We start from the raw sequence: 23,073 nt of genomic DNA on the forward strand, positions 1-23,073 counted from the left end.
GCTCAACGTTGTCCGCACTCAGCCCCGTGGAGGCAGGCCAGGTATACCAGCATTATAATTATTTACTCTGGCAAGTCCTGCCACCTAATTTCCTGAGATTTCAGTGGCTAGAACCTTTAAAAAAAAAAATTGATTTTTCATGTGGGGGGGGGGGGGTAAGAGCGCTAGGATTTGAAAGGCCGAAACTATTGGCAAACAGTATGGACATGATTAAATTTAGACATGTGGGAAAATCGCTTGTGTACAGATAGAGTAGGGGAGGGAGACTAAAGACTGGGGGAAGACAGAAATATGGAGTCAGTAGGGAAGGCAACCCCAATAGGTGTCAGTGGGGCATGCCTATGCCCCACCAGAAGGAAAAACAGGGGTGGCAAGGAGACAAGAGGACAGTCATCTTCCCCCCTGTCAGGGAAGTGGAGTGGAAAGAAAGCCAGGAAAGAGTGTCCAGTTTGGTCGCCAATTGGCGCACTGGCAGCAAATCTGCTGTTCAAGGTGGGGTAAAGATATGGGTCCAACGAAGCAGTCAGAACCAGGACACATAGCCCATGTCATTCATGGCTATGTGTCCATCTAGGTAGGTTGAGGTCAGTCACGTTTATGGGTTATATACCCAACCAGGGTAGTGTCTCATGGAGTGTCTCTTTTGCATCCTGGATGGGTCTGGTTGATCCTGTTTCCATCATCAGGGAGGGTGGTCCAGTGCCTTTTCTATCCAATGAGCTCATCGTTTCTGTGGTGTGCATCCTATTCAAGTAAGTTGGTTGGGTAAGACAATTTGGGTTTCAGTGCTGGTGTATTTGCTCATAGTCCGGTTGTTGTCGAAGTTTAATGTCTGCTACAAAGCATACTGTGCCCTAGTTCCTGATCACAGAACAGGTTCTTCTTCTGGCAAACAGTTCCTGTGCAAATCTGGTGAGGTTCTTATATTCTTTGCTTGTGTCCAAGAGTTGATGCTCCTGGCCTCGCGGCAGGTAGGTCAATCTTGTTATTAGGTTTCCACGTAGGTCTTCGTAGTTTGTACATTCATGCATGAGGTGGGTCCAGTTTTCTGGTTCGCCACATGGACAGTTGGGGGTCTCGGAGGAGGCCCAGAGATGTTAGTTTCTCGTTGAAGGGGCCGTGACCCGTCAATAAGTAGGTGGCATATAAGCCTGGGTGGAACCACACAGGTAGTTTTGGGAAAACTCTGTCTACATCAGGTATGAAGCTCCTCCTCATGTCACCTCCCCTTTGGTTGAGTCTGTCCACCTGTTTTGCCATTCCTGTTTTAAGTCTGCCAAGAGTCGAGCTTTTTTAATTTTTATATTGTTTGTGGGTTCAATCGTAAAGCTCGAGTAGGTCACAGAGATTCCTTTTGATACGTAGTATGCTAGTCCGCATCTGACCACTTCGAGATCCAGTAGAAACCTGGAGCGCCTCCGTGCTCACAGTATTGCAGGCTTGGGTGGTTTTGAGCAATACTGTTCGTTGTGTCGAGTCCAGTATTCTTTTGTTGGTAGTCAGTCTGGTTCTATGGTACCATATTGGTGCACCATATGTGATCGCCGGGAGAAAAGAGGTCTTGTAGTACAGCAACATGGTTTGTTTACTCAGCCCCCAGTCCCTGTTTGAGACTCGCGCAATCAGGCCTGAGTAGTTCCTAATCTTGGTCCTGAGTTGCCTGAGATGCGATTGGAATGTGAGCTTGCTGTCAAAAATGATCCCGAGGTATTTCATTTGTTGGGCGAATTTGATTGCAGCATGATTTATTTTAATTTGCGGTGGCCTCCTTATGTCCAATGTTCCCTTAGGCAAGATGGAAGTCGTTTTGGCAGGCGAGATCTGTAGAAAGTTCTCCGTAGCCCACCGCTGTAGAGTACACAGAGCTTGATTTGCTAGAGTCTCAAGTTATGCCCTATTATCTGCCGTCGCAGTGAGAATTAAATCATCTGCAAATGCTAGGGTTACCACCTCCTCAAGGCCGGTGTTCAGAAAATCATCAAATAGTATATTCCACAGCAGTGGTCCGAGCATGGAACCCTGGGGGCATCCCCTGTGGATGTTCCTGCTGATCTGTTGGTATGATACTTTCACTTCTATTTTTTGGTGTGAGAGGTAGCTTTTGATATTATTATAAAGGTTGCTTGGGACCTGTGCCATTCTAAGCCTGCCCAGGATGCTCGGCCACCAAAGTGAGTCGAACGCCCTGGCAAAATCCACTGCAATAGCGAGAAAGTACTTCTGTTGGCAATCATTCACTGATATCAGTAAGTTTCTCACTGCATTGACAGTCGAGTGACTTGGCTTGAATCTGAATTGGTTTTTTGCCTCAAGGTTGGCAGTGGAGTTGTAGTGTTGTATCCATCTATGAAGGAGCCATTCATATAGCTTACTTAATACAGTTAGGAGTGCTATGGGTCGATATGATTCCGGGAGTGCCGGATTTTTGCTTGGGGATTTGAGAATTAATTTGACATTTGCTGCTCTCCACTCCATAGGGAAGTAGCCAGCCTCCAGGCAGCAATTGTAGAACCTTAAGAGAAGTTGGGGTTCTAGGTGAGCAACCTTCTTTATGATTTCAGGTTCAAGCATATCTCTTCTGGGGCATCTTTTGGGCCTGATCCGGGCAGCCGCTTGTTGGATGGTTGTTCCCGCTGTTCTGTGAGGTATTCTTTGTTTTCTTTGCACAGCTTGAGTTGTTGTTCACTGGATGGCTGTGCCGGTTCCTTCAGTATTGCGTTTAAGAGGTTGTTGACATTCCTCCCATGTTGTTGTTAGAGTGCCTTGTGGAGTTTGAGTCATCATGAGGACTTCTCCCCTGGGGAGTTTATTCATGGTTACTTTGTATATAACCCCCCCCCCCAGGGATCCGCGTTTCCAGCTGGAGACAAGCAACTCCCAGGATTTTCTTTTACTCTTTTGGATTTTGTCTGTGTATAGGTTTCTTGCCTCCCTATACCGTTGTCTTAAGGCCTCCACCTCAGCCTGCAGCCAAGATCTGTGGGCTCTTTGGAATTGTTTCCTTCTATTTGTGACCTCCTTCCTAAGGGTCTGCAGCTCCCAGGTCCACCATGGGACCTTCCTAGGGAGAGTCTCTTCTTCTTTATGGTTGCATTGCTGGACTCTGTGATTATGTTAGTCACTGTTTTAGCAGGATGTCTGGATCGGTTTCCTTCTCTATTTGCTGTTGTCTAGCTTTGATAGCTGTGGCTAGGTGATCCGCAAACTGATTCCAGTCCACTTTGTGGATTGCAAATCTGTTGGTGAGATATTTGGTGATTGGGGTTCTGGTTAGCGTTCTTGAGATTCGATACGTGATCACCCAGTGATCAGATGTTGACCAGGAGTTTTCGACTGTCCATCCGTCGAAATAGTCACAGCTAATATGTGCATGGCCATATTAGCTGTGACTATTGTAATGTCTATATCTGCTTCCCAAAGCAGGTTGCAGAAGGTGGGTAGATGGTGTGGCTGGTTAAGGATCACGAACGGCAAGATGGCCAGGAAGTCTTCAAGTATGACCCAAATATCAGAACTGATATTCAGGTGACACTCAAGTCAAGTGGACCAAATTTTGGCGAAGTCTGGACGGTCTGTGACACCAAAATCCTCTGCTTGCACATTCACGATGGTGGGACTGTTAGTAATCCTGGGTATAACCTCCATACACAAGTACATGGTGGGTGACCACCCAGGTGTGAACCAACGTAAGCAAGGGTCGAGGTTTTGCGCACACACCACATGGAGGAATGCCACCGCCTCTATGTTACCAGGCAGTACTAGGTGGTGGATGACTCTCATCAACTGGTGCAATACCACCACTTTGCTTATTGGAGGCTTGAAGTGGTGGAACCCATGTTTAGTCTCTAGAGCTAAGTTCCAGTCAATCCTTCCCTATCTCTTCCATCATGCAGTATGATTGATGACTTTTGAGGTTATGATGAACATCAGGGTGAGATCCAATATTCCTTACATTTCGAGGGTACAGATCTAAAATGGTGTTCGCAGGCCGGCCGCTAGTTTAGTACACCGGACCGAACCTATTGGTAACTCTCTAGGAGGCTTCCAGATCAGCTAGTGTATAATCTTGCTACCTCTACTCTGCCAGACAGTGACTGGAGGGAGTCCAAGTAGTGTGTATGCGGGGAGCATTGTCGAGGCCACGTTATGTCAAGGATCTGGGTATATTCTTACCATATGTATGCCATATCCAAAAATTTCATTACTTCATACAGCATGTCCCACCCACTTTTTTTTACTATTGAATACACCACGAATTTTCACGCTAACAGAGCAAGCTTATCTGCGAAAATATCTAAACCTCCCAAGCACTTCCTAATTCATTTCACAAATATACGTGGTGTCAATTCTAATTTTAACGATGTCCATTTCCACTTGCAGTCTGCCAAACCCCATGTACTTTTTTGACAGAATCTCAGTTATCGGTTGATTCAACTACTGCTTATCTCAGATGCGCAAATTATTCGCTGTATGATTCCTTTTACCTCAAAGGTGGTACTTGTGCATATGTCCGTTCTGATCTTACCTGTCAGAGACTTGCCAATTTGGAATCTACTCTCTTTGATCTTCTCTGGCTTAAAATCTCTCTACCTCATTGTGTAAAATTCATCTGTTGTCTCTACTGTTCTCCCAACTCCACTATTCACTAGAGCTTTTTGACTTCCTCTCTTTGCAACTTGACTTTCTCCAGTCCAACTTTCCTAACAGTGAGGTAATTTTCCTTGGTGATTTTAACGTTCACAACTCCAGCTGGCTTCCGTTTTCTAGTCACACCGACCCAGCTGGTCGAGATGCTAAGGCTTTTGCAATTACTAATGACCTTGCACAGATTGTTCATTTACCTACAAGAATATGAGACAATCCTAATCATACAGCCAACATGCTTGATCTTTATCTCATCACAAACAAACATTCTAAGTACACAGTCGAAGTGAGAGGTCCTTTAGGCACTACAGATCACAACTCGGTGATTGTCTCTTCTCCAATGGAGCCTTTATCTCATGGTTATTCCCAACCTCGTGTTGTTTGGCATTACAAGAATGCAAAATGGGATGACCTGCGAAATTTCTTTTCTTCTTTTCCTTGGTCGGATTACTGTTTCAAAACTTCTGATGTCAACGGTTCCTCAGATCGTGTCAGTGAAATTATTCTTGCAAGAATGGAAAAATCTCGTCCTTTATTTAAATCTTGGTTTTCCAATAAATGTGCTAAGGCTGTTCAAGAGAAGAATGTTGCATATCGTAATTGGCTTGTTTCTAATTCTTCAGTTTCATTTTCTGCCTACACCAAAGCACGCACCAATTGTAAAGCAGTTATTAATCAGTCCAAACTAGAGTTTGAACAGGCTGAGAGTAGAAAACTTGCTTCTTGCCCTAATGGGAGCCGAGCATTCTGGTCCCTTGCCAAAGCTATTGGCCGCAACTTTTGCCCATTTCTGGTCCCACCTCTGTCCAAACCAAATGGTTCTGTTGTCACTTCAGCCAAGGATAAAGCTGACCAGCTAGAATCCCATTTTTCTTCCAACTCATATATTAATGATCTTGGTAAAACACCTCCCACCATTCCCAACATGCTTCATTCAATGTCTCCTGTTGTCTTCCGTCAAAAGGATGTCAGAAGGATTTTGAACAATCTTGATGCTAAGAAGGCTCCAGGTCCCGATGGTATTTCTCCACTTGTTCTCGAAACCTGTGCTCCTGAACTTACTCCTATTCTTTGCCGCCTTTTTTCACTTTCTTATTCCAAAGGTGTTTTTCCTTCTGCTTGGAAATTTTCCCAAATCCAGCCTGTTCCGAAGAAGGATGACAAATCCCTCCCATCCAATTATCGTTCCATTGCAATTACTTCTACTCTTTCTAAAGTAATGGAGAAATAAATTAACCATCAACTCTTAAACTACCTAGAAACCTTCCATCTGATCACCGATCACAGTGTGGATTCCATCAGTGTCGATCCACTGGTGATGTTCTAGCTTATGTTACCCATTTATGGACTAATTCAATGGAAAGGTTCGGTGAAACACAAGTAGTTGCTCTTGACATCTCAAAGGCTTTCGATCGTGTTTGGCATAAAAGTCTTCTAAACAAGCTTCCATCTTATGGTTTGCCAAATGTTTTTAGTAATTGGTTATCCAGTTTTCTCTCTGATCGCTCACTTAAGGTGATGGTAGATGGCTCTCTGTCTTCTAACTTCTCCATTAATGCCGGTGTCCCCCCAAGGTTCAGTTCTTTCCCTACTCTTTTCCTCTTGTATATTAATGACCTTCTTCCATTGACTGGAAATCCTATCCATAGTTTTGCCAATGATAGCACATTGCATTCCACTTTCCATTGTCAGAAACCTTGTCCTGCTCAATCAGCTTCAACTTTTCGAAAATCTGCCACCAATTCCTTAAATGCCGATCTTCAGATAATTCTCCAGTGGGGCAAAGACAACTTAGTTGATTTCAACCCTTCTAAAACTCAGTCTTGTCTTATATCTCGCAAAAAGGATTCTTATGCTCCTATGCTTATCTTTAGTGACACTCCAATTTCTAGGCAAAATGATATATCTCTTTTGGGGATTATCCTGACTTCTAATCACTCTTGGCACAAGCACATTACAAATATTGCTTCCTCTGCATCTAAAAAACTTGGTTTTCTCTTTCGCTCTCAGCGTTACTTTTCTTCCAAACTCTGTATAAATCACAAATCCGCCCTACCATGGAATATTGTTCCCACATCTGGGGTGGTGCCCCCAAAACCTCTCTCAGGCTTCTTGATTCCATTCAGAAGAGGGCAGTTAGGTTAATTAATGATTCATCTCTAACAGAGTCTCTCCACTTGCTTTCTCATAGACGTACTGTTTCTGCTGCATGCCTCTTCTACAGATACTTCCATGGGCACTGTTCTGAATTGGCTTCTATAATTCCCACTCTCTCTTTCAAAACAGTCCGAACACGTGCTGCCACCAGCCAACATCCATTTACTGTCCAACTTCAAACCCACAGAACCAACTTTTCATCTTCCTCATTTATTCATTCAACTGCCGTTTTCTGGAACAACCTTCCTTCATACGTATTTCCTGAAAATTACAATCTACAGAAGTTCAAGTCCAATGTCAACAAATATCTTCATTCGTCTTCTCAACCTTCAACCCAAGCACGGTACTAAGTATTATAGGTTCTAATACCTCTCGTGTTTGGGGTTTTCCTAAAAAAAAAAAAAAAAAAAAAAAGTAGCTGACCATTGTGCGTTGCTCTTCTTCCCTCCATTTTGCTGTGCCATGCGGGCAGCCGACAGTTCATGTCTGTCCCCACAATGATCCGCTGGTTTGGTAGGATGTCAAGTAGCTGTTGCAAGTAATTTATGGCAGTTGTGATATCCTCTCCCGGTCTAGAGTAGAGGGATATGGCGTAGAAGGGTGCAGGCTGACCAGGGTGTGCACAGCTGTGCAATCTTCGTTGCCGTGATATCTGTGTTTCGGACCCAGGACTGCAGCCCAGGGACTACCCTCATCAGATTGGATTAATTTATATGCAAGTGGGTAGCCCTTACTTGTTTGGAATGTGCATATGGTTCCTGAAGTAGCAGGATATCAGTGCTCTCTTGGTCGGTCTTAAGTCATAGCTGGTCAGCCCCGGCCCTGGCCCTCTGTGCATTATGCTGGAATATTTACATCTCTGTGGTGTTGAATTTCTTAGTTATAGTCGCCATAATCAGTTCTAGTTTGGTGCATGCTCTTCCCTTTGATGTATGAGGGACAGTTGGGGTCCCTTATCGAGTGTTTGCAATCCATTTTTACCACTTACAATTAGCACAGATAGGGTCTTTGTCCTTTTAAACTCGTTTTTAAAACGAGTGTCCCCGCTCTGTACAATGGCCGCAGGTGGGCTGAGTCTGAGTGCAGGTGTTGGTAGTATGCCCGAATTCACAGCACCGGAAGCATTTTGGGATGGGTTACAAAAAAAAAAAAAATTACAATAAACATACATGGGGCAAAGTCCCCATGTATGTTTATTGTAATTTTATGATAACTGCCATTAATGACTGTCGTGAAATGAATATCAATTTTCTGTTTATCACTCTATATTACTCATTAAAGATCATCTACTTATAAAGATGCAGTCAAATATTTCTGATTAAATTAGCTTTCTATCATTTAGTAAAATGATAATTCTGATATCAAATACAGTAAACCCCCGCTATTTGTGGGGGTTATGTTCCTGAGAAATGCTGCGAATACTGAGTTATGGCTCCCATAGTAATAAAGGGGTTCCGTTCGAAAGTATGAAATATATAAGAAAAACTAGTCTAAAATTTTGTCTATGTATGTATTATATGTACCTTCATAATATGACTATGTACATAGACAGTACATAGTGAAATGCAAGCATATGGCATCGAAATGAAAATAAGAAACAATTTAATATTAAATGTAATATTTATTAGAAATTTCAAACCAGCGCCTTTGCTATAGCTAAAAAACTTATCCTGCCAGTGCTATCACCAGTTTCGCTAAAGTGTTGATAAAGGAGTTTTGCCTTTTCACGAATGATGAGTAAACTTAACGGAATTTTATTTTGAGTTCGGTCTTCTATCCACAGATTTAAAGCCTTTTCCGTTTTTCCTAATTTAACATCACGGGTTACAAAGCAAATTTTTGAAGCAATTAGCGCGTTTTCACGGACACTACGGCGGATTTTTTCTTCCGATTTCTTGATTGATCGTACCGTTGACTCATTGATTTTATAATGTTTTGCTACTGAGGAGACATTTTCACCATTAGAAATTTTATCTAATAACTCAATTTTATTTGCTAATGTCATCACCTTCTTTGATCTTTTCACATTTCCCTTGTTATTCGTAGCCATATTTTTGTACGGGTTAGAAAGAACTTGTCCAAATAAAGTCACTTTCTTCCGTTAACACACTCGAAAAAGTCTGTTTTACACTGCAAAAAGGTAGATTTATCACTTTTGTAAGCATATCAATTTATAAATTGATAAATTTATTCAATTTATAAGCATATAAATTAAAAACAAATGACGAATGGCAAGCGCATAACACATACTGAACAAGGATTAGCGAGAAACATCCACGCTCGCGATTTTGTCACCCTTCTCCCCCCACCCACTGAGACGTTGTTTTGACCGGGGAAGATAATTTTAGTCATGGCCATGTTTTTTTATGGCGGAAAATGTTCATGGCACTTTAAAATTTACATTTTTTTAGGTTTCATTTTATATTAAATCAGCGACCGCGAATACGCGAAACCAGATACCGTGAATAGCGAGGGTTTACTGTACAGTTATACACTCAGTGATCACTAAATTACGACCACCTACCTAATACCATGTCGGATTACTGTTTTCACAACAGTCACTATTTGCCTAGGCAGTGATTCCACTAGATGTCTGAAGCTGTCCATAGGAATCTGCAGCCATGCTACCTGCAATGGTTACCATAGTGTCGGAACAGACTATGATTGCATGTCCATGCACCTCACTTCCCATTCCAAAGCATCCAACAGGTGCTCAATTGGACTGAGGTCAGGCGAATTTGGAGGCAAAATAAGATGGATGATATCTTCACTGTGTTCCTTGAACCACTTGTGCAGTGTGGGCCGAATGACACAGTGCATTATCATCTTGGAAGATCCCATTTCTGTCCAGGAAAAAATGCAATGTGGCAGGGTGCACGTGGTCTCTTGAAGGACCATGTGCACATGTCTACTGGCAACTCTTAAGAGTTGCCAGTAGACCTCACTAGTGAAACATTGCATAGACATCAGGGTTCCTAGTTCTTTCCAGCAAACATGCCCCATATTAAGCAACCACGAATACCCTCTTGAATATTGGGCACCATGCATGATGGGCACGAACTCTTGTTGCTTTCACCATACACAAAGGCATCTGTCGGTGTGTTGCATCAGATATTTGGATTCATCTGACCAGCATGCTAGTTTCCAGTCCTCCAGTGTCCAACCAGTGTGTTGTTGACACCTCAGCATTTACTCTTGATAAGGTGAGGAGAAGTTGTCTCTTGGGTTGTCTGCTCTGGAACCCCATATGTCTGAGTGAGTGTGCAGCACATCATCATTTGAGATATTGCTCTTGCATTCCCCATATTGTATTGTGAAGTAAACTGTTGCACAGTGACCTATTGTTGAGCCTGTAGAATGCACTGCACTGCACTGCACTGCACTGCACTCCTTTACTCACCAAGAACATCCACCTTGCATAATCCTTTATAGTTCTGCCGGTGGGAGGTGGTTTGACTTGTTTGCCACCATTCTTTGTACACCTTAACCAGAGTGGGCCATGAGCAACTGACAAAATGTGCTGTTTCTGATATGGAAGCTGCTGATGCACAAGCTCTTAAAATAATGCCCTTTGAAACTCCATGGTATCTTTACTACATCCCATAACTGCTACTTTATCACTCTGACTTGCATGACCAGATGCAAATTACCACTGCTCTAGTGCATGAAGCTGTTGTTGTTATTGTTGTTATTTGGTTTTTAGGAGCATTAGCAACTAAGGCCATATTGCTCCAGGATATGTGGTGGTCATTTCCTGATCTTTCCGCGTCCTCCATATTTGGTGCATGAAGCTGTTCAGCTTTTTATGCTGCGAGGTATGTAGTATAGTTTATTACAGATAGGATGGTCAAATCACTGACCATTATGTGTATACGATATGATATTTGTTCAGTTAATTAAAAGCTATTACTAGGATTCTTACATTATTCTTTTACTTCTCTTTCAATAATCTATGTCATCGATTTAAAAATAATACTTACTAGAACTGCTGGATGCAGATGTAATACTAAAACTGCTAGAGGGCCTATTTGTTTTCTTTGGAGCATGCCTATCATTTTTTGTAGGATGACTTTTTTCTTCTGAAGAGTTTACCTAAAAACAAATAATTGTCAACTTTACTTCTAACAACAGCTTTTAATTAGAGTACTTTATGTTCAAAGTTCTCTTCAATAAAAAATCCAATGATTCATAAAAAAAAAAATATATGGGTCTTGCTGCATTCCTTCATTTGAATGGTTGGTTAGTTTGTTATTTGTGATTCCTAGGCAATTCACTGCTTTGCTCACAGTGTGCTGGTTCGTATTATGGTACTGGAGGCATTTTTTTCTTCTTTCTCACTGCACTGTGTGTGTGTGTGTGTGTGTGTGTGTGTGTGTGTGTGTGTGTGTGAGAGAGAGAGAGAGAGAGAGAGCTTTACATTCATGGGCCACATTGCATGTTGTGCAGACTAAAAAATTTGAAATAACACTTGGAGAAAAACCTTACTTCTCCATCTGAGATTGGCTAATGACAGCCTAAGTTAAAGGGACCTTTAAGAATCCCTAGTCTCACAACAGGATTCAAAACTTGATCTCTCCAAATGAGTGACAAGTAGCAAAGACTGAATGTCATGAATGATTATGATGTATTTTCAGTAGCCATCACACTAAGCACTGGTACTGCAAGTAGATATCGATACCAAAACCATTCCAGGCAGCCTTTCTGTATCTTAGCAATTTTAGTGATTAGAGATTAGCTGATCAGAAGCACTGTTCTGTTCTGTTCTGTTCATGTACTAAAAATTTGGTGACTAAATGGTAATATCAGCAGAAAAGGTTCTACCAAAAGCAATGCAAGTACTGGAATAAATCTTGGTTTTAGAATAATATTCATTCCATTATTTTGGAAATGGATAAACATCATTATCTAAGACTATGCATAGTTCAGATGCTGCTAGCAAAGTATGTCCTACAATGAACAGGAAGAGAAATGCTATTTATCAGCAAAAAGAATAAGAGGTGTTAAAGAAATCTGAAGAACAGTGGCAAGACTACAGCTCAACTTTACTTAAAATTGTTATTGACCAACAATACAGACATTATTTGAATTCAATCCAATCCAGTATTACAGAAGATTGCTATCTTAGATGGATTTCCTTAGACAAGTCACTTTAATCACAATATACTTTTATGATATAAAGTATTGGTTTTTTGTTGATTATGATAATAACATGGATTCCTGTTGTCCATTTAAGCTTTTAAACAATTATTTTATCTCTTGTGGCCCCACTGTAGCTCCCTTAAATTATTATTCTTATGTTGATACTAGAAAAAGTATCAACAAAGCATACTTTTTCTAATATCAACAAAGGCATAATAATTCAAGGGGCATAATAATTCTAAAAGCTTAAACAATCAAACAGAAATCCACTTTATTTTAAGTCATTTGATGTTACTCACTTAAAAAATAAGTATTCTAAATTGAATGACAGTATTCTTAATTTTTTTATTTTTTTTGGAAAAGGTTAGTCTTTAGTTTCTTCTCTAGTTTATTTATTTAATAGATCTTTAGCATCTGATGCCTACCCTAAAAAGTTTAAAATTGTTCTAATAATTGCTATTTTAAAAAAAAACTACCAGTTCTAAAAAGCTGCCATATGATTAGATTAATTAACTATATTGCAAAAGTCTTAACTATATGATTAGATTAATTAACTATATTGCAAAAGTCTTAACTATATGATTAGATTAATTAACTCTTCTTGGTCTGTGCAGGGCAGCCTCGGTCCTGGGCGTGGTGCCGAGGTGGCTGGCTGGTCTTGCCACTGCCATCAGCGACTGTGGCTTGAGTCACTACACATATCTGGTTGCCATAGCATTTTAAATTGCAATATAGGTGTGTGGCTACACCCAATCATGTCATTAAGGACAGGTTGCTGCAATGGATGAAGGGGACACGATGGAGAGTGGTGGATGCTGTTCTTCGTGGATTAACCTTATTAGTGGAGTTCCCCAGGAGTTATATAGGGTGCTAAGCCGATTGTTGTTTTGTGCATTCGGTGGTGATATTTATAAGGGTGTATCAGGCTCAATGTGAGGGTTTGCGGATGATTCAGGGGTTGGTGACAGTATTAGCATTAGCATTAGTAGAGGCATATGATGCAAGAAACCAAGCTTATGCAGCATCAGCAAAAAAAAAAAAAAACCCACTCCCATTTCACCCCTCTGTTCATTCAAAATACCTGTCCAGCTGAGCCTTAAATTTATTTAGGCTATCAACTTCCACAACAATGGATGGAAGTCTGTTCCACCAACCAACTACCCGCTGGCTAAAGGCAAATTTCCACACTTCCATCCTACATCTGTCTTTCCTCAATTTGAATTTATGCCCTCTCAGGTTATTATTCTGAGCAAGAGGAAGAATCCCATTGCATCGAGCATGCTCAAACCATTCAATGCTTTATACACCTCTATCAGATCACCTCGCTGGTGCCTAGTCTCCAGACACTGTAATTTGCAAATCTTAAGCCTTTCTTCGTAAGAGCACCCCTTTGTTCCATTCACTAATCTTGTTGCCCTTTTCTGTACTCGTTCCAGCAGCTCTACATCCTTCTTGAAATGAGGCCTCCAGGCCTGTATACAGTACTCTAGGTGTGGCCTGACCATTGCCTTATACAAGGGAATGATCACCTCCTTATCCCTGCTAGAAAAATTCCTGTATATCATTGACAAGACACCATGAGCTACTCATGCAGCCCATCTGCACTGCTCAGAAAATTTCATATCTGCCTGCACAATTACCCTCAGGTCCTTTTCATTCTCTACCACTGTCAGTGTAGTACCACAGAGTTGATACGTTGCTCTGGGGTTACTGTTTCCCATATGTAGTACTCTACATTTGTCAATGTTAAACTTAATTTGCCACCCTCTCAGCCCATCTGCTCAACCTTTCCAGATTCTGTTGCAACAGCATAGCATCAGTAGTATCCTTAACAACCCTGCTAACCTTTGTATCATCTGCAAACTTGGACATTAAGCTTGATATACCATCATCAATATCATTTATGAATACAGAAAACAACAATGGACCCAACACTGAATCCTGAGGGACTCCACTAGTAACATTAGTCCACGATGAGCAGTGTCCATATGATTACCACTCTCTGTCTTCTCCCACTCAACCATCCCTTTATCGTTAGCAGCAATTTGCCTCCAATGCCACACTGCTCCAATTTGTGCAGCGGTCTTCCATGAGCAACAGTATCAAAAGCCTTTCTAAGATCCAAATATATAATACCAAAGTTATTCCCTCCAGCCAGTTCTCTTGTGACTGCATCATAGTATCCAATCAAATTGGTCAGGCAAGACTTTCCCTTAAAAAAACCATGCAGTGCCCGAGCTATAACTGAAGTCTTGCCTAGATGATTCTGCAGTGATTCTTTAACCAGTGCCTCCATTAATTTTTCTGGAACAGAAGTTAAACTAACAGGTCTATAATTACTTGTATCAGCCTTTGATCATCCTTTGTGAATTGGGGTCACATTTGCAGATCTCCAGTCTATGGGTACCTCCCCTGAATTAAAAAGAAGCTCCCATAATTATGGCTAAGGGTTTGCTTACTTCCTTTGCTGCAGCCTTTAATATAACTGAATAGATCCCATCCACCCTGGGTGCTTTTTTTATGTTTATCCTCAACAATTTCTCCTCCACTTTCCTCTCAGTTATTACAAAATCATCTAGCTCACTGCCAGAGTTTACTTCACCTCTGGCATTCCCTTTCCCGAATAACTCCTCATGTGTGAATGTAGATGCAAAATACTCGTTTAGTTTGTTAGCCACCTGAGCAGGATTCTCAACTGTTGAACCAACAATATCCAGTGGACCAATCTGATTCATTCCTTTGTTTCTAGAGTTTACATAGTAAAGAACTCTTTTCTGTTTTTCTTTGCATCCCTTGCCAAGGATTTCTCATAATCTGCCTTTGCCCGCCTAATCTCCTTTGTGACTTGGTTATAGACCAGCTTATATCTATCATAGGCTTCCATGTCATTCATTAATTTATATGTATCCCATTCATTTTTCTTCTCTGCCATATGTCTCATTAGTTCATCTGACATCCATTTAGGCCTAAACCTTGAACAATATTTCTTAGTTGGTATGTAAAGCCTAGTAGCTTCCAAGATAAGTTCTTTGAATGCTACCCATTTTGAATTTGCTGTTGGTAACATCATCAGTTGGTCCCACTGTATAGAATTTAAATACTGTCTCAGACCATCGTAGTTGCCTTTATGAAAGCAATAACCCTTCCCTTTACCCCTAATGGTAGTTACCTCTTTGAGTAACTCCCACTTCAGAACACTGTGATCACTGCCACCTAGTGGTTCCTTTATCTGCAGATTCTTAATGCATGAAGAATCACTACTGATAATCAAATCAAGAGTATTACTCCCTCTAGTTGCCTCCCGAACATGCTGATGTAGAAAACAATCATCCAATAAATCCACAAAAGCCTTGCTGGTGTGTGAGTGATCAGCCCCCAAATTCCAGTCAATATCTGGGAAATTAAAATCCCCCATTATAAGACTCTCTGATTTACTGGCCCAATCTATTTCCCTGTACAGTTTCTTATTATACTCATTAGAGTCATTAGGCCTATAGCACACTATTACTCTCAATTTTGATTTCCCAATGCTTATGTCACAGCAAACTGACTCGACACTGCACTGTCTAGTGATGTCGACTGGCTTCACTTCCTTGGATTTTATGTTTTTCGTAACTAATAGCATAACTCCTCCTCCCTTCCTATCCTGTCTATCCTTTCTGTACACATTGCACTCCCCAAATTCCAGTTCTGCATTCCTTACACATCTGTGTGACACCACGTCTCTGATATCCCAACAATATCTGAACAATATCTGCCTTTGATGTTTTGAGCAATACCTCAAATTCATCAAATTTATTTACTAAACTCCTAGCATTGGTGTACATGCAAGTATATATGCACCTGTTCCTATTCTTAGCTATTCTAACACAACCCATGTGTTTACTTGTACTGCAATGACTCCCAGCAGTTTCTGAAATATCCTGCATCTTGTTTTCCAGGCTGCTGTGAATTTAGTAGTCCTTGTATCCCCCCCAAGCTAGCAGTTTTCCGACCCACCTAACACTGCCTTGATAGCATCAACAAATATTCTTGCACCCTTTCTATTTAAGTGTATCCCATCCCTGTAGAAGCAGTCTCTCCTGTTAACAAGTACAGACCAGGCTGAAAAAAATTCTACCCCTTGAGCCTTGCACAACCTTTCCAGGGCCAAATTGACCAACAAGGTTCTCATCATATACTCCCTCCTATCATGTCTGGGCAGAATTGCAGACACTTTCAAATTCAATCCTAATTCACGGCTTTTTTTCAACAGTGACCTGTACTTGTTAAGTAATTCCGCCGGTCTCCTACTCTTAATATCATTAGTGCCAACGTGTACAACAATATCACCTTATGTGCCCTTAAAAGATGATATCTGCTCTATAATGTCATCAAACTTTGCCCCTGGCAGACATACCCTGGTCCTGTCCACCTATCCTTTTTACATATCATGTTTCCCACTTCCCTCACAATAGAGTCACCAACAACTACTAGTTCCTGTGGGACTAGCGCATTCTGCCTTGGGGGTTGCCACTGTGTTGCGTGATGATCAAGTGCAAACTCTGGCTTTGATGTGGGCAGCTGAGAGCCTGATGGGCCCCTCAATTTAGATCCTTTGAGGGCATCCACCCTGTTCTTCAAGCTTTCATATAAGCCCATAATAATGCTGAGTTGTTGCCTGATTTCCTTACGCTCCTTACATCGTGCACACACACAAAGACATCCCCATGGCAATATCATGTCCCGTACCCGACTGCTCCCCAAACATCAAGCAAGCAGTGCATTTTAAAAGGTGTGATTCAGAGGGCAACTGCCCCCCCCTCAGTTCTCCTCCGCACCATAGCACTCCCATTAGTTTGAGCCTTTTGCTTTGCTGCTCTGGTCTGAGTCATGATTTTGATTTAATTTCAATAAAATTTCCATTTCGGTACAAAATTATAACCCTAAACTTGTATCCCAACACAGTTATAGCATGTTGGAATACAACTTTAGTATTGAGTATTATCTACAAGTTCCATTTATATAACTTCCATATCAAGTTATGTATTAATTATGTTATGTTTGTAAATTCTAAGTCGTTATATGTATTTAGTTAAAAAGTACAATTTAATTGACAATGAAGTTTAACAAGATTAATAGATTTTACTGATTAATTGACAATATTATATTATATACTATAATATACTAAGCTAACATTAACTAGTCCGGGATATAACGTTGTATCGTATAACAATGGCGGCAAGTTACGAACGGTAAATCTACGGACACAAGTCGGATAGATGTGTGGAAATTTGCCTTTAGCCAGCGGGCAGTTGGTTTGTGGAATAGACTTCCATCACTTGTTGTTGAAGTTGATAGCCTAAACAAATTTAAGGCTCAGCTGGACAGGTATTTCGAACGAACGGAGGGGTGAAATGGGAGTAGTGGTTGTGTTTTTTTTTTTTGGCTGATGCTGAATAAGCTTGCTTTCTTGCATCATATGCCTCTACTAATGCTAATGCTAATTAACTTCCAAATCTCGCTGTCTCAATTCAGAATAAACTAAAGATCCTGACTAGGTCTATAAGCTACTTATAGAAAATAATTTAATATAACAATTGGTCAATAAAGTGGCTAAATATGGCTAAAAAACTTCTCGTTCAGCGGAGTCGCAACTTGTAACACGTGGATTTGATACCCTTACCGATACTAAGTAATACTTACAAAATCTCTATCTAAGTTAAACTTTAAACTAAGTATCATAACTAGGAATATAAAGCTACTCTAGAAAATAAGTTAATATGCCAATTTAAGCTAATAAAACAGAAAAAACTTCGCCTGCACAAGGCTACACTCATTCTCAGGCTTGTTCTCAGTAGATATAGTATGCTGCAGCAACAGGATGTGGATAAGTTGGGCAGATGAGCTGAGAAGTGGAAACTGAAGTTTAACATTGACAAATGCAAAGTACTGCATATGGGTAGCAGTAACCCAAGAGAAATGTACCAACTGTGTGGTACTACACTCAGGGAAGTGGAGAATGAAAAAGATCTGGGGGTAATTGTGCAGTCAGCTATGACGTTCGCTGAGCAGTGCAGGCCAGAACAGATCATGGAGCCTTGTCAATGATATATATAGGAATTTTGCTAGCAGGGACTATGTCACATTATCCCATTGTACAAGCCAATGGTTAGGCTACACCTTGAGTACTGTGTACAGGTCTGGAGGTCTCATTTTAGGAAGGATGTAGAGTTGCTAGAAAGAGTACAAAGAAGGGCAAACAAGGTTGGTGAGGGGAACAAAGGGGGTGCCCTTACCAAGAAAGGCTTAAGTTCTGCAAATTGTAGCACTTGGAGAATAGGCACCTGCAAGGTGATTTGATTGAGGTGCAGCAACAGGATGGCTTTGAATGGATTGAGCAAGCTCAATGCTGATGGGATTCTTCCTCTTACTCAGATTACAAACCTGAGGAGGCATAGCTTCAAATTGAGGAAAGACAGTTGTAGAATAGATGTGTGGAAATTTGTCTTTAGCTAGTGGGTAGTTGATAGCTGGAACAGACTTCCATCTCCTGTTGTGAAAGTTGATAGCTTAAATAAATTTACGTCATTTTTTTTTAAATAATTACATAAATAATTTTTTAAATAATTTTTTAAATAATTATTTTTTCTTAAATAATTTTTTTTTTTTTTGGTTGATGCTGCATAAGCTTGCTTGCTTTCTTGCATTGTGCCTCAACTAATGCTAACTCAATTGAAAAATTTTTTGATACGCTGTTAACAGGAAAACATTTGTGTCACTTGTTCCAATCTTGGTCCACTCTTATTTATTGTCTACTCGAATGAACTGCCTTTTAGATTAAGGTATTTGAATGTTAATTTGCTTGCCTATGCAGACACACTCAAAATTTTCAAGGTCATATGATATTCCAATAATTGTACAGGTGCAAAAATCTCTGTATATTATCTGGATATTGGCCGAGCAAAATAATTTTGGGTTATATTAACTTCTACTGATCTCTGTAAACATTCCCTTAACCTTGAATGAGTTTATTGCTGAAACACCTCTCTACTGATTTTTTCCCCCCAAAGTAGTAGTAATATCAAAAGAAAACAAGCTTATATAGCATAATCAAAAAAAAAAAAAAAAACACTTCACCCATCCGTACCCTCCAAGAATTTGTCTAGTTCTTCCTTGGATTTATTCAACCCACCCACCTCTACAGCAACAACAACAGATGGAAGCCTGTTCCAACGATCAACCACCTACTGGCTGAAGGTAAACTTCTGAACCTCTATCATGCAACCATCCTTCCTCATTTTGAATTTATGCCACCCATGTGTAGCAAATGGAAAAATGTCATTAACATGTGCTCTGGTACTAAAATTGAGAAAATGACAAAAAATGCAGTTGATCAGTTTGGCCTTTGAGTGACTTATGTGGTGGTTAGAGAGTATAAACAGAACCATGGTCAATGTAAACTTGTAATCTTACATTGACCATTTGGCTATGCTCATGACCTTGTTATATTAAAAATCAGTGGTCCACAAGCATTCTGCTTCTGTTTTTCATTTTCTTCAACTTTACTTTTTTTTGTTCAAAGCATTAATTTTTCTTACATTGTTATGAAAAACTAATGTGTCTTAACACTGAAAAATATTAAAATAAAAAACATTCCCATTGTTTAGTAACACATCCCATTGCTCTTTTAATATGCACAATATAAAATCATCTTTTCCTCCCTGTATTCCTTTTCTTAATTTCTTCTTTGTTTTGTAATGCTGTAATACATACCAGTTGTATTAAATGTGTGATAATTATGTGACACAAGAATACTCTTGCTATTTAAATTACAATATTTTCACTCAAGATAACAAAGAGGCACACTGCTTCAAGAGCTTCTTGTGTTTTAGTGTGTTTATTTATCTTACAGTTTGATCCTCATTTATGTACTTTATTTGAAATTTTTTATTTATTAAGCCTTATTCATCCAGTCTATTTGGTTGTCTTTGTATAGGTTTTTTAAAAATTAATACACAGGTATGTAAAATAACAAATTTTTCTGCAACATCTATCTTTTTGGATCCTTTCAACTTCGTCTAACACTTTTCATTTATTGAAAAATGTTAGGTGGAATTTTCACTAAGCCATTTTATTTTCGGCATGTTGATGTGTTTACTATTTCAGATCAGTTATCAGCCTGACTGCTAGGTTAAATTAACACAAAAGAATAACAGAACTTGGGTACACTGCCTAGTAGCTCAGTTATATGGTACCTGCTGCTAAATGGTTCTCACTGCCCAAGTTAAGTAGTAGCTATCAACTTATGGTACATTCAGTACAAAGGTGCTCCAAGTGACAAAGGGTTGAGAAACACCAATCAAAACTTTACTGTGTTGTTAAGCAACTGAATTCTCATTAGGATACAACAGTATTTCAAAAACCATATTCTCAATGCCAAGCTTTACTGGCATCTCATGCTGACAAAGTAGGATGTCCAGAATGTGCTCTTTGAAACACTGACGTAGCTCCAACCTTAGCGAACAATGGGGCAATGCTACTTCTTTCAGCTGTAGTTAATGTATTCTGCTGAAATAGTCAGAAAATATTAAACAAGGCTCTGACCAAAAATTTCATTATATAGAGATATAATTTTGTTATATAGAGGTAAATATTACATGTAAATTTCTTTCTCATAATCTTGGCATTATTCCAGAAAACAATTAAGATTTCTTAACTATGACATAAACAACAGCCGACTTACCTTTGAATATGAACCTTTCCTTTTCATTAGGGTACTCATGATACCTTTTAACATCAAGAAAGAACTGGATGATTGCTTCTTACCCTTACTTTTTTGCATTTCTTTGTATTGATTTCGTAGTTCTTCAAGAGCATCCTTTCAATTAAAAAAAAAAATGGAGATAACAATAATAATATAATTTGACTAAATTTAAATATTTTTCTGCATAAATAGCAAATTTTTTGAATTATTCAATAATATATGTCTAAGAAGGAAATCTACAAGGTTAACAAATCTTTCCGAATTAAGATTTCTATTAAATGTATTATCCAGGACACAAATTTAATTTCAGCTATACCAATGCATACACAAAAATTCACAAAACCTTTTCATGTGTGAAAATAACATGCTATTTCAGTGTAGTATTAGTATTGGTAAAAAAGATGAAAGGAAACAACAAGCTTTTATATAGTATCAGCCAAAAATAAATAAATGAAAAAATAAGTAACCAACATCACCCTCCCTCACCATTTATCCATTTCTTTTAAGTATTTCTCCAATTCTTCCTTAAATTTAGATAAACAACCACTCTCTACAATGTGAGTAAATGGGAATTTATTCCTACAGGTAATCTCCCTTTAATCAAAGGAAAAACTTTGGATAATTTTTTCTGTAACCATCCTTTTGCAGAATAAATTTCTAAAAATTTTCCTTTAATTAAAGAGCAATTTTATATCCCCCACGTGTGTGTGAAATGAGTGAAATGGGTCATAATCTGACCCATTTCACTCATGAAAGAGATCATCAGCTTTTAGTTTGCAAATCCTTTTTTAAAAACTTAAACAACTCAACTCCATGCAGAAATGCCTAGTTTCCCGATTCCAGATGTTGAAATTCACAGAACAAGTCTTTTCTTGTGCCCTCAACTGATTTTGTTGTTGTTTTCTTTTCCCTTCTCTTTCTACACCACCCCCCCTCCCCAACCTGCCAACAAAAAGAATGATATATAAACAGAAATCCCTCTTGAAAATGGTTAAATAAGTACATAAAAACAGTTTTTTATAACTTTAATGCAGCATTAAAGTATGTAAACAAAAAGTGAAAATATGTCCAAGTATTTACACCTTTCTGTTCCAGAAACACCAAACTTCCAAACGTATATGAACAGTATGAGTCTCATAATCTAAGTACAACTGCCCATAAAGCAATTAAGAGTGCTTCAAATTTCACTGATTTTCATTGACAAATGTAAAGTACTACATATGGGAAACAGTAACCCCAGAGCAATGTATCAACTCTGTGGTACTACACTGACAGTGGTAGAGAATGAAAAGTACCTGGGTGTAATTGTGCAGGCAGATATGAAGTTTTCTAAGCAGTGAAAACGGGCGGCAAGAGTAGCTCATGGTGTCTTGTCAATGATATACAGGAATTTTTCTTGCAGGGATAAGGAGGTGATTATTCCCTTGTATAAGGCAATGGTCAGGCCACACCTTGAGTACTGTATACAGGTCTGGAGGCCTCATTTCAAGAAGGATGTAGAGCTGCTGAAACAAGTACAGAGAAGGGCAACAAGATTAGTGAATGGAACAAAGGGTTGCTCTTACGAAGAAAGGCTTAAGTTTTGCAAATTACAGTGTCTAGAGATTAGGCACTGGCGAGGTGATCTGATAGAGGTGTATAAAGCATTGAATGGTTTGAGCATGCTCAATGCTGATGGAATTCTTCCTCTTGCTCAGAATAATCACCTGAGAGGGCATAAATTCAAATTGAGGAAAGACAGATATAGGATAGATGTGCGGAAATTTGCCTTTAGCCAGCAGGTAATTAATGTTGGTTGGTCGAACAGACTTCCATCCCTTGTTGTGGAAGTTGATAGCCTAAATAAATTTAAGGCTCAGCTGGACAGGTATTTCGAATGAATGGAGGGGTGAAATGGGAGTGTTTTTTTTTTTTTTTTTTTTTTTTTGCTGATGCTGCATAAGCTTGCTTTCTTGCATCATATGCCTCTACTAATGCTAATGTTATCCTAAGATATGGGATTGTGGTGAGGTGGATACTAATGTAGATTCAAAAAATTTCAGTAAATATATAACATATTTAAACTTGTCTTCATTGAAGGTACTTTGCATATTTTCAGAATTTATCTAGATGTTAGTATTAGTATTAGTAATGGAAAATGATGCAAGAAAGCAAGCTTATACAATCAGCCAAAAAAAAAAAAAAAAAAAAAAAAAATCCATTTCATCTATCCATCCACTCCAATAGTTTGTCGAGTTCTTCCTTAAATTTATTCAAACATCCACTTACACAACAACAGATGATAGCTTGTACCAGCAATCAATGATCTGTTAATTGCTGGAACAAACTTCAGCATATCTATTCTTAACAATCATTCCAGAATTTAAATTTATGCCTCCTTGTGCAAG

At 39.4% G+C, this 23,073-nt stretch overlaps 1 protein-coding gene across 1 annotated transcript in view; it reads right to left on the bottom strand.

Moving 5' to 3' along the window:
- Positions 1-23,073, bottom strand: part of LOC150081673 (uncharacterized) — a 180,856-nt gene that overhangs the window by 22,082 nt on the left and 135,701 nt on the right. The window contains exons 10-11 of the mRNA XM_090380279.1: positions 20,666-20,800; positions 10,782-10,893 (exon numbers count right to left, since the gene is read on the bottom strand). Coding sequence (XP_090236405.1) covers positions 10,782-10,893; positions 20,666-20,800 — 247 coding nt within the window. The remainder of the gene's footprint in view (positions 1-10,781; positions 10,894-20,665; positions 20,801-23,073) is intronic.

This window comes from Mastigoproctus giganteus, chromosome 8 (genome assembly GCF_048544385.1).
Source record: "Mastigoproctus giganteus isolate SK-2022 chromosome 8, ASM4854438v1, whole genome shotgun sequence".
Lineage (NCBI taxonomy): Eukaryota > Metazoa > Arthropoda > Arachnida > Uropygi > Thelyphonidae > Mastigoproctus > Mastigoproctus giganteus.